Source organism: Caloenas nicobarica, chromosome 3 (genome assembly GCF_036013445.1).
Source record: "Caloenas nicobarica isolate bCalNic1 chromosome 3, bCalNic1.hap1, whole genome shotgun sequence".
Taxonomy (NCBI): domain Eukaryota; kingdom Metazoa; phylum Chordata; class Aves; order Columbiformes; family Columbidae; genus Caloenas; species Caloenas nicobarica.
Window position 1 is genome coordinate 20,302,478 of NC_088247.1, and position 14,548 is coordinate 20,317,025.

General features: G+C 35.4%; 1 protein-coding gene across 2 annotated transcripts in view; it reads left to right on the forward strand.

Moving 5' to 3' along the window:
- Window positions 1-5,326, forward strand: part of PXDN (peroxidasin) — an 89,943-nt gene extending 84,617 nt beyond the window's left edge. For both annotated transcript variants that reach the window (XM_065631382.1, XM_065631383.1), the window contains 3 exons: window positions 545-677; window positions 1,632-1,745; window positions 2,393-5,326. In XM_065631382.1, coding sequence (XP_065487454.1) covers window positions 545-677; window positions 1,632-1,745; window positions 2,393-2,515 — 370 coding nt within the window. In that variant the 3' untranslated portion in view covers window positions 2,516-5,326. The remainder of the gene's footprint in view (window positions 1-544; window positions 678-1,631; window positions 1,746-2,392) is intronic.
- The last annotated feature ends 9,222 nt before the right edge of the window (window positions 5,327-14,548 follow it).

Consider the following 14,548-nt stretch of genomic DNA (forward strand, 5'->3'; position numbering starts at 1 on the left):
CAGTATTGTTTTCAAATGTTAGTTAAAATGGGACACACGGATATGTTCGTATCTAAAAGCGCTTCTCATTGATTCATGAAAAATAACTTTTTCCTTTTTAAGGGAAATTTCTTTAAATACACATTTTGCTAATGATTATATAGAGGGAGAAACTATGAATCTGAATGTGAAATGTGTGTTTCATGTTTGGAAGTATTAACAACATTTTTTTAGGACTCATTTTTGTATGCTTTTCACATTGAAGGCTCAGAGATTTCCCAGTGAATTTAAGGGGGTGCTCTACAGTGTCACTGATGACAATTTTGTATGTGTCTCCCTGCACGAAATACATACATTATTTTTCTAAGTAGAAGAAATTCCCTGTTGCTAGTGATATTAACAGTAATCCACAGCTCACCAGTGGGTCTTGCGTGCCATTGTGGTTCATACAATTCCTACATTTGCTGATTGCTCTTCTTTTATATTTTTGCTAAGTATTCTAAAATATCTAGCCAAATAAAAATGAATTAGATTAATACTCTGACTTGGCATTCATTTGTTGCAGTTCTGTGAAATATAGTAAATATTTTCGTAATGCCACATCAGCATCTAGTGAAAATACAAACATGCCTGCAGTGAATGACTTCAAAGAATTTGTTTTGGAAATGCAAGAAACTATTTCAAGCCTCAGAAACCAGGTAAGGTGCTATAATGGATAGTTTCTAATTGTATATTTAATTTATAATATTTTCCTAATATCACTCCTCTTATGTTTTTAATATTTAGACGTCCACTGCAACCCAAACCCACCACATAGTATCTCAAACAAAACACATCACGGAACATGGTGTGTTATGATTTTTTATTTCTATATTCTTTTGAAATCATACTGAAATATTCTATAATTAGACCCTCTTGACTTTTGAAACTGAAGCCTTGTGTAACCATTGTAAACTAAACATGGCATTAGTCCTTTTCTAAAAATTTGTCTGTAGTGTTACTAAAATCTTTTTTCCTATCTGAAATGTATAGAATCTATGTAAAACTATGATTAAAATATAGACTTCATCAGAAGTAATATGCAAGACAACAGCTGTGAATATAGTTAAGATATAGATCACTTAGAGAAGACTTCTACAATGTGGCATAAACTCTTTATTCATAATAATTCAGCCATAGTGGAATTACCATACAGGACAGACAAATCCATAGTACACCAAAATGTTTGCCTAGAATAATTAAGTCCCTCCAGAGCACCTTTTCCATGTAATTTACAGATACAATTCTTATTTACATTGTAACTTGATTCCATCTTTGATGGTATTATTGTTGTACTCATCTTCATTAAGGAAAAAACAGCCAAAAAATCAAGCAAACAATATTTTTTTTTAATTACACCTTCTCTTCATGTGCTCTAGTTGTGTATTCCAATGGTAGGAAAGATGTGTCTTCTGCTAGTTTGCTTTTGAAAGGCTGTTTCCACATGTATTACCTGTTTCTAGTCTTTTAACGTTATGCAATTTAAGTAGTCAGAAGAAAAACCCAGACAAGTATTTTTCATGGATTATGTAGCATAAGAGAAAAGACAGAATACCTCGCACAAATAAAAACCTTTCTTTGATTCAGTTATTAACTTTTTTTAATGTTTTCAGATAAAAAAACTTGAATCACGCCTCAGTAAAACTGATTGCACTGATGAAAAGGGTAAATCATATTCCAACAATGAGACCTGGAAAAGGGACCCTTGTACTGTGTGTGAATGCAAAGTAAGTATCTGGAAACCCATTTTGAGAAAGAAATTATATTAGGATCTGCTTCTAAAAACAGCAGTTCCAGTTTTGTGCCTGCTAATTTCTGCGTAATAGCTACTAATTGTTTTTTTATGGATCTTAGTTATTTGGTGAAAAAAATTATATTGTTCAGATATCCCTGTCCTGGTCACTGGTTTTCAATCTAGCCTTTATATACTTCTATTACATTTCCATTTTCATTGATATATAGTTGTACTGGCAAAGTTAACTGCAAAGTGAGAGACTTCTTGAAACAATCTACTAAATGCATAAAAAATCAATGAAAGCTCATCTACCTTAGTCCTTGATTTTCATTTCCTTTCATCACGGTGAAATTTTTTAAAAAGTAGTAAAATAAATACGTCAGTACTTGGTATCCCAGAGTTTCATGCCTGAAAGTTAGATAAAACAGTATACTGCTCTGTTAAAGATAGTATAATGCAAACAGCCTTCTCCATATAAGTTTATGCTGAAATAAACTATGTGGAGTTAGTCATAGTAGCCGAGATCTTAGAAAGGATGAATGAGAGAGAACATATTCTTCAATAAAATGAAAAATGTATTTCCTTTTTGGCAAATGTAGCTAAGTATATTCTGGTTTTTTTACATTTTTCCTGTCACAGATTGGTCAGATTACCTGTTTTGTAGAGTCATGCCCGCCGGCTGACTGCGAAGCGCCTGTGAAGGTTAAAGGAGATTGCTGTCCAGTCTGCTTAAAACAAAATAGTAATAAAAAGAAGCCATAAGTCTGCTTTTTAAGAATTTAGGGTGCATACTCCTCAAATCTCAATGCCTGCTGATGGCAAAAACAGGTAACTACAGTCTTAACAACAGCAATAAATCAAGTTTTACAACATTCTAATGGTGCTGGAACAGTATAACATAACGTATCATTTTATTTTCTGCCCATGAAGGTAATCACAATGCAAAAATTAACAAAAGGGAAATTAACAAACAGGTCAAAGTTAATTGTGTGTTAAGCTTCTCAGGTTAGACAAACTCAAACTGGTGCTACTTTAAAAGAACACTGTCAGGTGGTTTTAGGTACCTGAAATGACTGGGCTTAAGACTTACTCTGAAATGGACACCCTGTTTCCTACCTTTAATTATCAACATGAGAAGTTTACTATTCCTTTTCAGTACCAGTCTGACTTGATATTTAGCTCTTTGATAGTATTTAGTAAATCCAGGGAAAAAGAAAACACAAGGTCACTGTGCCCAAAACAATGCCGTAAGGGCCAGGTTGTTGCAAACATCTATGCACGGAAATTCTGTTGAATCACACCATCATTTCTTTATCTGGACCAGTAAGGAAATAAAGCAAGCTACATGACACCTTTCAATGTAATTTCATTAATTCAAGGAGCAAAATTAATCAACATTTTCAAAAAAACCCACCTAGTTTTAGTAAGGAAATATAAATAAATATAATTGGAAGATACAAAAAGCAACTGAATGTACATTACAGATGTAATTGACAGTGTTCCTCATTCTAGGAGAACATACATGACAGAGTAGCATATGATCTTATAATGAACATAATCCTTTTTGTCAAAACATATGTAATTTCTTGGCAACTTGTTTGTTTGTTTGTTTCTTTTATTTTAAATCATTGTACCATGACCATCCAGTTCAGTTTTAAAGCATGCTTCTGTTATCTCAGATCAGCTCACATATTTGTATGGCCCTGTTCTGAAAACGTGAAAAGATGTCACATGCCATTTTGTATACAAAGATTCCTACTGATTCATTGTGCATATTGTCAATAGACGTATGTTCCTGATTATATTGTGGCACTGTTTGTTGAAAAAAAGAACAAACAAAATCAAGGATCATGAGTAATTGTGGATTGACTACTTTTTCTCACAAGGTATTTCATTTTTTTTCGTTTCTTTCCAGTTTCATCTAATGCATTTATATTTTTACCTCAATATTTTTATCATTCATGTTAAAGATGGTCTACCAATGGACTTTATTTCCCATTTAATAAATGTTTAATGTTATAGAGTAAATGTCTACACTAGCATTTCAAACTTGTGTACTTTTTAGAATACAAACTGCATATTTTTGACCAGGAATTATATATTATATTCAGTGAAGGACAACTATCATACCTCATTTTACAGTTTTTCTGTGTTTATTCAGAATTGATTCTCTCCCTGAATACCTAATATGTTAGAATTTATGGCTCTGTCCTGAAGTCCCAAGTCAGGACTAATTAGAACCAGAGCGCTTCTTTAGTTGCATAGTTCACTGACTCGTGAGTTTATTGTTCAAATTTAGGGAACAGAGATTTGGGTATCAAAGAAATCTGCACAATATCAAATATTCTCATCTTAAACGTTTCAGATTATGCAAACAAACTGAATACTTAGTTATTGCATGGTAGATCAAATACCTGTCTAATAATTAACCTGGCACAGCAATATGAGTTCCACTATAATATTTTGGCACATAATTTCTCTGATTACTAACATTAATAGTTCCTAATTTGGTAAACTGAAACCGTGACACCATTCATTCAAACTTTGGTGTATCTTTAAAGCTTACTGCAGAAACTTGTTTCATACTACGGTAGGAGCAGTATGTACATGTGAATGGTGTGTTAAAGGTGTGTGGTAGAGGTACACATGGAAGTATGATTTATATTTTTAAGAATATTTTAATTGATTTTATATACAATGTTTTGACTTATGTAATTTTCTATGTTAATGCTTCTAGAAATTGTGTGTGGCAAGTACGTTTGAGTATCATATGGTTCCTAGAGGTTGTCATTCCTGTATTTCTTTGATACTCTGGTATTGTGTTGACTTTTGTTGAGAGTCCAAACCACATGTCTCGTCCTGTAATTTCAACTCAGATGGAACTCCCATTGACCTATAGCAGGAATTCCTCGAAGAGGAAGGATTGCAGAGCTAAACCAAATAGAATTTAACTGTCTAAACAGTTAAATAAGGCAGTAATACATCCACCTGGTTTCTACTTGCATTCTTTTATTTCAATTTTATATTAAATAAACTTTCTCAAGATTTTTGCTTAGAGGAGAAGAGAGTTTCCATTTATACATTATAAAATAGTACCTTATATCTGATTGTTCCTTTTCTCCAGCCTCCAAAGTAAAGTGAGAGGTTTCCTTCGTTGTTCACTGTTTATTCATATGGTATATAAAATGGGCTTAGGAGTCTGGATATGCTTAAACAAGTGTAATATTAAGTTATTTTCTGTCATCCATTTGCTTATAAACCATTCAGGAAAACCAGGTCTTTATCCACAGTTTAAAATGTAATGAGTCATGGATTGTACTAATTCAGTTTTATTGCAGTGTCTGCAGAATCAGCATAGATTTTTAACACTTCTGAAACAGTGGCCAATGGCTAGATGACCATTTCCTCAGTATCCACTGTGAGAATATTGCTGTAATATGTTGCAAATTTTACATATTTATTTCCTGTGTTAATGTTACCTAAAATAAGTCATTGTTGTTTTTATTTTGATCAGTAAATTTACCAAAGAATTGTTTGCACTGTATAATGAATGCTTTTCAGTTAAAATAAAATGGGCCACCTTTCCAAGTTATTTCTTGTGGATACATGTATTGTTTAGATTATTTGCTGAAGATTCCAGAGCATAAGCTTTTATCGAACATCCATCTTACTTATGCTGGATTGTCATGATAAAGACTCCATTTCTGAGAACTAAGCAACGAGCTAATGAATCATGTAGATTCAATAGGTTCTTTAATATAATGATACATAGAATTAAAGTATCTATTTACTTTTCTCTTTTAGGTGATGGGAGAAAAATGCATGTAGACTCAGAAAGGTCATTTAAAATACACCTATTTCTTAGTACAAATATGTATTTGAAAACAGTGCTGAACGTTTTTTTTTCCCATTTTTATGGGAATGTCATAATACTTACAGCTCATTCTTACACAGTTTCTTTACTTCCTTATATCTTCATATAGATCCAGTCAAGACTTGCCTTCCAATGCACTTGATTCTATGTTCATTCTTTATAGACATCATTTCCCAAATGGATATCCAGGTTCATGCAATCTCAGCTCAAAATGAGTTTTCTGTGCAAAAGAGATCCTCTTATTTACCTCATCTTGTTTCTCTGTCACAGGATATGAATTACTGCTGCGCACATGATGAGTTACTCTCATCCTTTGGTGAGGTGTTAGGATTTCTAGGGCACTGGGGTCACTTCCTTTGCTAGAGCCACCTGAGATTCATCTGTTTCTTCACGACTTCATACAGTACAGTATTTTGCGATACAATATCATTGCAATTAATATAATTCTAATTTGCCTTACAGTGAAATGGGGGAAGTTAAAGGTGGACTCTCAGACACAGAGTTAAGAGTTGTTTTCAGGTTGCAGTTGACTGTGCTTCACTATAGTTTGACTTTGAGTGTTGCATAAGGCAAATCTAGAAAAGCAGAACTGCAATAGGTTCATTTATGTGTTTTCCAGGAGGCTGCTGAATATAATATCCTGTTGCTCTTCCAAAATGTTGATAAGTAGTATTCAGTCATTGTCCTAAAAAAATTTTAGGGCCATCAGATTATATTTTCTCCAACTTCAGATAAAATTAGTTAGGCAAAGTACTGGTATACATTTTTCTAGTAAGCTAGATGGGTAATGCATGCTTCTTTTAACAGACATAGTCAGTTCCTAAGTTTCTAAGCCTAATCTAAGAATACTCGAATGTTTACATTTCAATCTTTTTTTTTTTAACCATGAGACTAAAACAGGCAGACACATGAAGAGAAGGTTTTGTTTCAGTAAACAACTTTGTGTTAGTCGAAGCAAGACAACAGCCAGGGTTCAACACAGTTAATTGCCAATAAGTTTGCCAACAGCTATTTAAAAACAAAACAAATCAAAAAGCCCACAAAGTTTGGACTCTTGAACTAATATTGATATATATTGAGAAAAAATCAGTTATTTGAAATAAACTGAGTAAATTGCCTTTATTTGTTTTAGTTGATTACAGCTAAGAATCATTTGGCCACAGTATGATTAAAGTTGTCTTTATAGGAAATGACCTCCCATACTAAGTAACTTTGTTTTGTAAAATAATATTTTGCTGCCACAGTATATGTCATTATATAATCTAAAATATTTTTACTTCTATTTTCTTTTTAATCCCCTATTAGTTTCGTGCTTTTTCCTCTATTATTTACCAAATCAGTAATCCTTGCAGTGAGATTTTTAGACATGTTGGGACTATTCCATGGCTTTAGTTTGGAAACTAGAATAAGGTAGCAAAAGCTGGTATATTTGACTAATTTTCTCAAAACTTCTGCATTATTCTGTTGTTGTATTGTTAAAACAAATTAAATGTTCTGCATATACAGGACAATACAATTGTAAAATTGCCGGTACAAATAACGACTGTTTACTGTCCTCTCATGATCTCGCTCATCTACAGTGTGGGGTTTGGTGAAGTGTATTTCAGAATTCACTACACTAATTTTTATTATGTGCAAGAAAAAATGAGATCCCATATGTGACAAAAAACTTGTTAGATAATATGTCAGCAAAAAATACCAATATGAGCATATGCATGTATTTCATTCATGCTGAAAGTTTGTCAGACACCCAATGAAATGAAACAACACTAACCTTATTAAAGCTAATGGGAATCAATGAAATACTAACCATGTAATAAATTACTAGATATCCATGCTATCCTTACCAGCTTTGCATTATGATGTACCTAAGCAGGAGATTGTACTGACTCATGAAAAGGCAGCTTTGTCTGCTAATACCATATTTTAAAGCAGACATCCTAGCAATATCAGACTGTTATTTTACGATTATCCTGGCTGCTTACTTACATACAATAGTTCCTTTTCTTTCCTTTTTCTTTTTTACACGCTTACTTAGCCTGCTGTGACACAGCAAGGACACCTCTGCACCTCCACTGTGCTTTTCCTTTGGGTTTCTGCCCAGCATCTTTGCTGCCCACCGCCAGGGTTATGAATGGTCCTTTCACTGCGCTTTAGCATTCCAGCCTGGGAACAGATGGAGCACAGTACAGACCAGATATGTCTAAGTTACAAGAAGATCTGGCCAGCTGTGTTTAGCTGAAAAGATATGAATTGAATATCTCTGTTTAGATTCAGAAAAGGAACAGAACAGCAATCCGTGCAATAAAGGAATAAACCTAGTTGTTGCATTCAGCAAAGATGCCTGTGTCCATTTGATGCGCCCCTCAGTGATACAACTTTACGTTCCCACAAGTCACATGCTTTAAAAATGTTGCTGTGTTGCCAGAAATAAATCCCATTACCTACTTATATCTTTATGAGATGTTGTCTGTTGTTAACCTGGCTCGCAGCCATTCCAAGGATCAGCACAATAAAGTGCTTCATGTCTCTTTTCACAGAGATTAGCATGAAAAAGTACCCAGAGGGAGAAAAAGTAATCAGGCATTGTCCTGAGAAAGGAAAAGAAACTATTGCTTTGTTTTGGTGGGAAGAAAAAAAGAAACATTTCAGCAAGTACTCTGAATTTTTCCAGGCAGAATGCAACAGTCCATCAGGAATATAGGAACTGATTAAATATACCAAAACAACACATATGTTAGACTGCAATAGAGAATCAATTTCACGGTTCATTGAACCAGCTGCTGGAGTGGCAGTAAGGCAGGATTTTAGTCCTCTACCTCCTCCTGAGGCATTGCCTCTCTTCCAGTGGAGATCACCTCCATGCTTGCACAGCTAAGGGGCCTAAATATGAACTCGACTACAAACCAAAAAGTTTATTGGCGTAAATCATCAGCCTGACCCCTCAGAAGAGCAGGTCCTAGCTGGTGACCGAGGACTTACTTAGAGGCCTGAATACGATGCGTCACAGGTGGATTCAGGTGGGGTCAGCCAGTTAGAAATTGTAGCCAAAGGGCCAAACTGGTGTTCCTGTCCTTGCCCTGTGCTTAGGTGCCAGATTCAGCACTCTCTGTTACAGATTTCCTTAATATGGGTTTCATAGTTCCAAGAAACTCTGTGAGGAGACACCAAGCTGGGGGTCGCTCTTCTCTAAGTCACTGTTATTGCAGAAAGCCATCTTTTTGCTGCACACGAGAGGCAAGTGTGACAGCTTTCATATACAGGGAACAATTCTAGTTACTAAAGGAATTTTCAAGCTGCTTTAATCAGGGGTTTTCTCTCCCTCTGGGTTAAAGTGAGTTATTTTGCAACCTAGGCTTTTATTTAAAACCTGAAGTGCTGTGACAGAAAAAGAAGACTTTTTTTTTTTTTGTAGTTAAGCATTTTAGAAGAGGCCTTGAATGCAGTGCAGCAGACTAGAGACATTGTAGGGGTGGAATAAATGTTTTCTTTCAGATGAACTGGCTAGGCATGGTTGCATATAGCCTTACATGTTGCCAGGCTGTTCTCTTGCATTGAGAGTATTTAATGATTGCCATGGGATTATTTGGATTTTCTTCTATACCAACAATCAGTTCAGGCAATAGCAAACAATAGCTGCCCTGAGGTCAGAAAATGACAGCTTGTTTCTGGTGCAGGCAAATGTTAATGTGGATTTTAAAACCTTCATCTTATGTTCTTTCTTTTTTTTTTTCTGTGGTGGAATGCTATTGTTACCCCACATCTCACCTCACAGCACCTAATATTTTCCATTTCAACTTCAGATGTATTCAGGAAACTTGTCACCTTACATTTTTAAGACCAAGGATTTTGTACATTTGGAATGGTGAAAAGGGTTATAGCTCCTACCTATTGCTTTAATAGACTTTTAAAGCCCAGAGAAGTCACTGCCTTTTGTCTAGCATCTGCACAGCGTGATAAACTCAATTCATCCAATGTTTCTTACACTAGGACACTGTCTTGTGTATGAATAATATCTTAAAAAGACACACAGTCTTGACGGAAAATTTTTAAATGTTACCTCTGCACCACCATAATGTAAATCGTGGTAGTGGGTTACACTCTCACAAAGAATTAGAGCCTACAGTATTTTATGTGTGTATGTGCAGGTATTCAGCTACTGTACTGATCATCATCATACTTAGTTTCACTTTTCTTTGCAAAACAGATCATTGTTCTCATTTTCTTTTAAAAAAACTGCAAGATTTTATGCATTCACATTCACAGTTTAAGATGATTTAAATAAGAGACTGGACAACACCCTCAGACACATGGTGTGAACTGTGGGGTTGTCATATGCAGGGACAGGAGTTGAGTTCGATCCTTGTGGGTCCCTTCCAACTCAAGTCATTCTATGATTCTTATTTGCTAAATTACACCAAGAATTCATATTCAGCCAGATCCTAAAGCTGCTTTTAGCTATTTTATAGCTCCAAGTTTTCTAAGTAGGAGTCACATTCCTTGTTGCCTCTTGCATGATTTTGCATTTGACTGTGTTTCATGGTTCAACCCCAGCCAGGAACTAGGACCATGCTGCCTCTTGCTCACTCCCACCCCCAAGTGGGATGGGGGAGAGAATGAAAGGAGGAAAGGAAAAAAAAAAAGAAAACTTGTTGGTTGAGATAAGAACAGTTTAATAGGACGACAAAGGAAAAGCACAATAATAACAATAACAACAATAATAATAAAAGAATACAAAAACGAGTGATGCACAATGCAATTGCTCACTGACTGTGACACCGTCCGTTCCCAAGCAGTGGTATTTCCCCCCCAACCAGCTCCAGTTTATATAATGAGCATGACATCATATGGTATGGAATATCCCTTTGGCCAGCCTGGGTCAGCTGTCCTGGCTTTGCTCCCTCCCACCTTGTGCACCTGCAGCCTTCTCACTGAAAAATCCTTGAGTTGTTGTATACGTTGCTTGGCAACAATCAAAACATCAGTGTATTATCAACATTCTTCTGGTTCTAAATCCAAAACACAGCACTATACCAGCTACTAGGAAGAAAATACACCATATTCCAGCCAAAACCAGGACGCTGTTACACTAATTGGATAAATTCTGTCTACAAAGCAATCCAGATTTATCTGTAATTATTTTAATTTTCATTTGAGAAAGTAATTCACTTAAAGTTTCAAATTATTTAATCTGGTATAGAAGTTCTGATGCAGCTACAGGTGAATCCCTCTTATACCTTCTTTGTAGCAAAAAATCAGCCAAGTACGACTGACCACACCTGAGAGCAAGCAACGAAAAATAAAGAAAGGCTGAGCTGCTGCTCCTTTTGCGTGGTGAGAAGCTGTTCACAAAAGGAAAAAGTCTGGTGATGGTTGCTGTTGTTTTTTCCTTGTGCTGCTGTTTGTTTCACTCTTGTACGCTATTTAGAAGTATGACAACTTTGAAAGAGGCTTTGATAGGGAAGTCAGGATTAACACTGTAGTAACATACCTTGTAGGTTGTGTGTTCCTGGTGATAATCTTGTCTCTCCCTTCCAGGCCACAAACTTGTCTGTATTGCAGCCAGTACTTCTGTGTTTAATTTAAATTAAATGAAAACAAGAATAGCCCACACTTATGTAAGAGCAGAAAAATATGGTTGGTGAAAATGTTTATATTAGAAGTTTAAAGAGTTTGGGCTACGTTAAGCTATAGCTGTGGTCAGGAATTTTGCATATTTTAGTGTTGGATTTGCACCACTGGAAAATAAAATGCCTTGTTGGCCTACTGAACAGCCATGGTTTCCAGATGTGAGAACTTCCCAGTGCCAGTGAACTTCACCACGATTCTGGAAAATTATTCAGACACAGATGAAAACCTGAGTTCATTCAAGTCTTGCTGTCTCTATTGAGACTAACATTGCAAGTAAGTACAAGTCTTGGTGGGTTTTGTGATAATTACTTGTTTGCAAGGGGCTAGAAAGGAGTAACTGTTCTGTGCAGAATTTCTGATAATAGTTTTGCTTTACACTGAAAACACTGCAAGCCAGCTTGCCTGTCTTCTAGAAGCATTCAGATTAGCAGTCGTATGTGACTGTGGGCACCTTAAAACCCATAATATTTCTTATTTGGAATATTGGAATATTAATACACAGAAAAGCTGCTTTTTAAAAAATTAATTACTACTTTAAATTGTCAAAAGAAAGGGGATATTTTAGAATAGAAAAAGAAAATGCGAATACCACAACAATCACACATTTATTTCATAAACCAAACACTGAGTGGTTGACTGCTTATTACTACAATAAAAACTAAAGTGTTCATCCCAGTCTTTGCAGAAAATTATATAGTGTCACTTTCACTGATTCTTGCAAAGCAAAGAAGACAGTAGTAGTAAGTCTGGTCTAAAGAAAGCTAACAGCAATCACAGCGCCACCTTGTTTCAGCTGTTTTAAAATCATGTTCTTTAATTTTCCTATGGAAAATTTAAGCACTTATGATTTAAGATTTTAATAAGGTATGATGTAGCAAAAGTACTGTAGAAACTACTTCCCTAAATAGACCATTGTTTTTCTGTTTCGCCTTCCTACCTTCATCCAGACATGTGGCTTTCATCCTGAAATTCCATGAAAATCTATTAACAAGGGATATTATAAAAAACAGGTCTGGAATAATTTCTCCACTAGGCAGATGAGGTAATGTCATCAACACTGCATGGTCAGTCCTGGAAAGGACCCTCATTGGGCCAAGATTTCACTCCAAAGAGTATAATAATATTCCTGTAGTTTTTGATTTTGCATGTTAAGAGGAAGAAGGAATTTGGTGTCTAAAATACATGATCAGGCAGTTTCAGTAATGTCAGTCTACTACAGGTTGGTATGACAGCACTGAACAATATATTTTTATTAAGAAGGAATCCTGTCCTCTGTAACAGCCCAGGCTGGTGTCCTGGCTCTGGCTTGTTTACGCATGTGCTCAGTACTACAGAACTGAATAAACAGAAAAGTTACAGTTGCGGTTCCTGAAAAGAGCAGTATCCCGAGGAACATTTATAACCAATTTACTTACAAATCTTTCCTAATTAGATTGCTGGTGATAATATGTGACTACAGTTTAAGGACAGGATTTCACTAACAGTATTCCTTTCACAGGAGATCATCGGGTTTGTCAGTTTATAATAAAAGCCTTGGTGATATTATCCTAGAGTTTTTTTTTTTTTTCTGGGTCATTTTTATTAAACAAGGTCCATCCCTGTGAGTGCCTAGCTACAATGAAATTGAAATCTGTGTAAAACTAACTTACGTGGGTTTGGCCAGAATTCAAGAAATCATTCACTCTTTAGAGAATATGCGTAACCCTACCAACAGATACAGTGAATTCTCCTGGGCAGCTTGCCAGGCTGTCAGGATGATGGCTGCTATCTCAGATCTCAGTTAGCACATTTTGGTCTTCAGTGAAGATTCCCAAAGCTTGTTACATCAGTCTTGGCACAGCACACTGAGGAAGCATGCACAGGGTCATGACTTACATGAATACATTTCTCTCTCAAGCTCTGAAGAAAATCTCTGGCGATCAGGCAGAAAAACCATACTTCCCTTTTGTCTTGTAAACTTGAGAGCCAATTAGTTAAAATATCTCTATGGAATACATGAATTTCCAGCTGTAGGCAGGAAAGAAACTTTCACTGAATAGGGTATTGCTTTATTACACATATTTTCTTTTAATTATGAAATATTTTATATTATTATGTGTTAAAGTCTTCTGTGACTGTAGTGATTACATGTACTAATTTCTACAATTCATGTTGTATTTCTTATGCCTGTCTAGTGATGACTAGTCTGCATGCCTCTCTCTTACGTGACACTGCTCACCCTGCACCTAAAAAAGGATCTGAAGTCCTCTCCAAAGTATTCTGTCAAAGGGGGTCAATCTAAGAGAAAAACAACATTTATGGTACCACAGGGACTGGTTTCATAACAGAGGTTGAAAGAGCTTTTGCCAAACGGCAGTCATGGAGTGACCAAATAAAACAACAACTCACAGTTATTTTGAAGAAAATACTTAGAATAATAGAACGAAAGGGTTGTTTGAGGTGTTTTTAATAGAGTGCAGTTTTGGAGGAGAAAAAGGGTTACTGAGCATTAGGCAACTCTCTTCAATTCCTCAGAGTGTGGAATGATCCCTGAAGTAAACTGAAGAGATTTTTCTGTTCAGTTCAGGGTAAAATTTCCACAAAATTCAGTACAGGGTGCACAAAAATAAATAAATAATAAATTGCTTATTTGCAAGAATTGCAGCACATCTAAACACGTCATACCTGCTTTTATTTTTATGCTGATTTATTCATCAGTATCTAGAAAGTTCCATTCTTTGTGAAAGCGATATCATAGTGTAAGAACTGTCTGCAGTATTTGAAATGTTTTGAGTGGTTTGTTTTTTTTTTTTTTTTTTAGAAGATAAACTGCTATTACTGTGTTACTAAATTGTATACTCCTTTGCTAATGACATCAACATGACAGTATTATCCTGGTTAGGAGTATGTTCCCAGTATCTGATATTAGCTTAATATTTTTTACATATTTTTTACATATTGCTTTGCAGTAGCTGGCTGTTCTATTCCCTGACCTGAAGGCAGCACAGGCCTGTGTACTGAGAAGTAGAAATGTGCTGTTTGGGAGTACTCTGCAGTCTGTATACAATATCCTATATTTTATGTGTTTTATATAAGTGATGTAACTAAAAGCGAACATTGTTATTTTTTTTTTTTTAGTAGATGTCAAAGTTAGAATTAATTGTCCAAAGTAGAATGAGAGAAAAAGGTTTTCATCTCTTGCAGTCAAGCTGTAAGCTAGCCCAAGCAGTTAAATAGAATTTGGGAGGAAGATTTACTGTTAAACACATCAAAATGGGTTGTGTCTTGAATGAGTAATTTAAAAGAGTTTG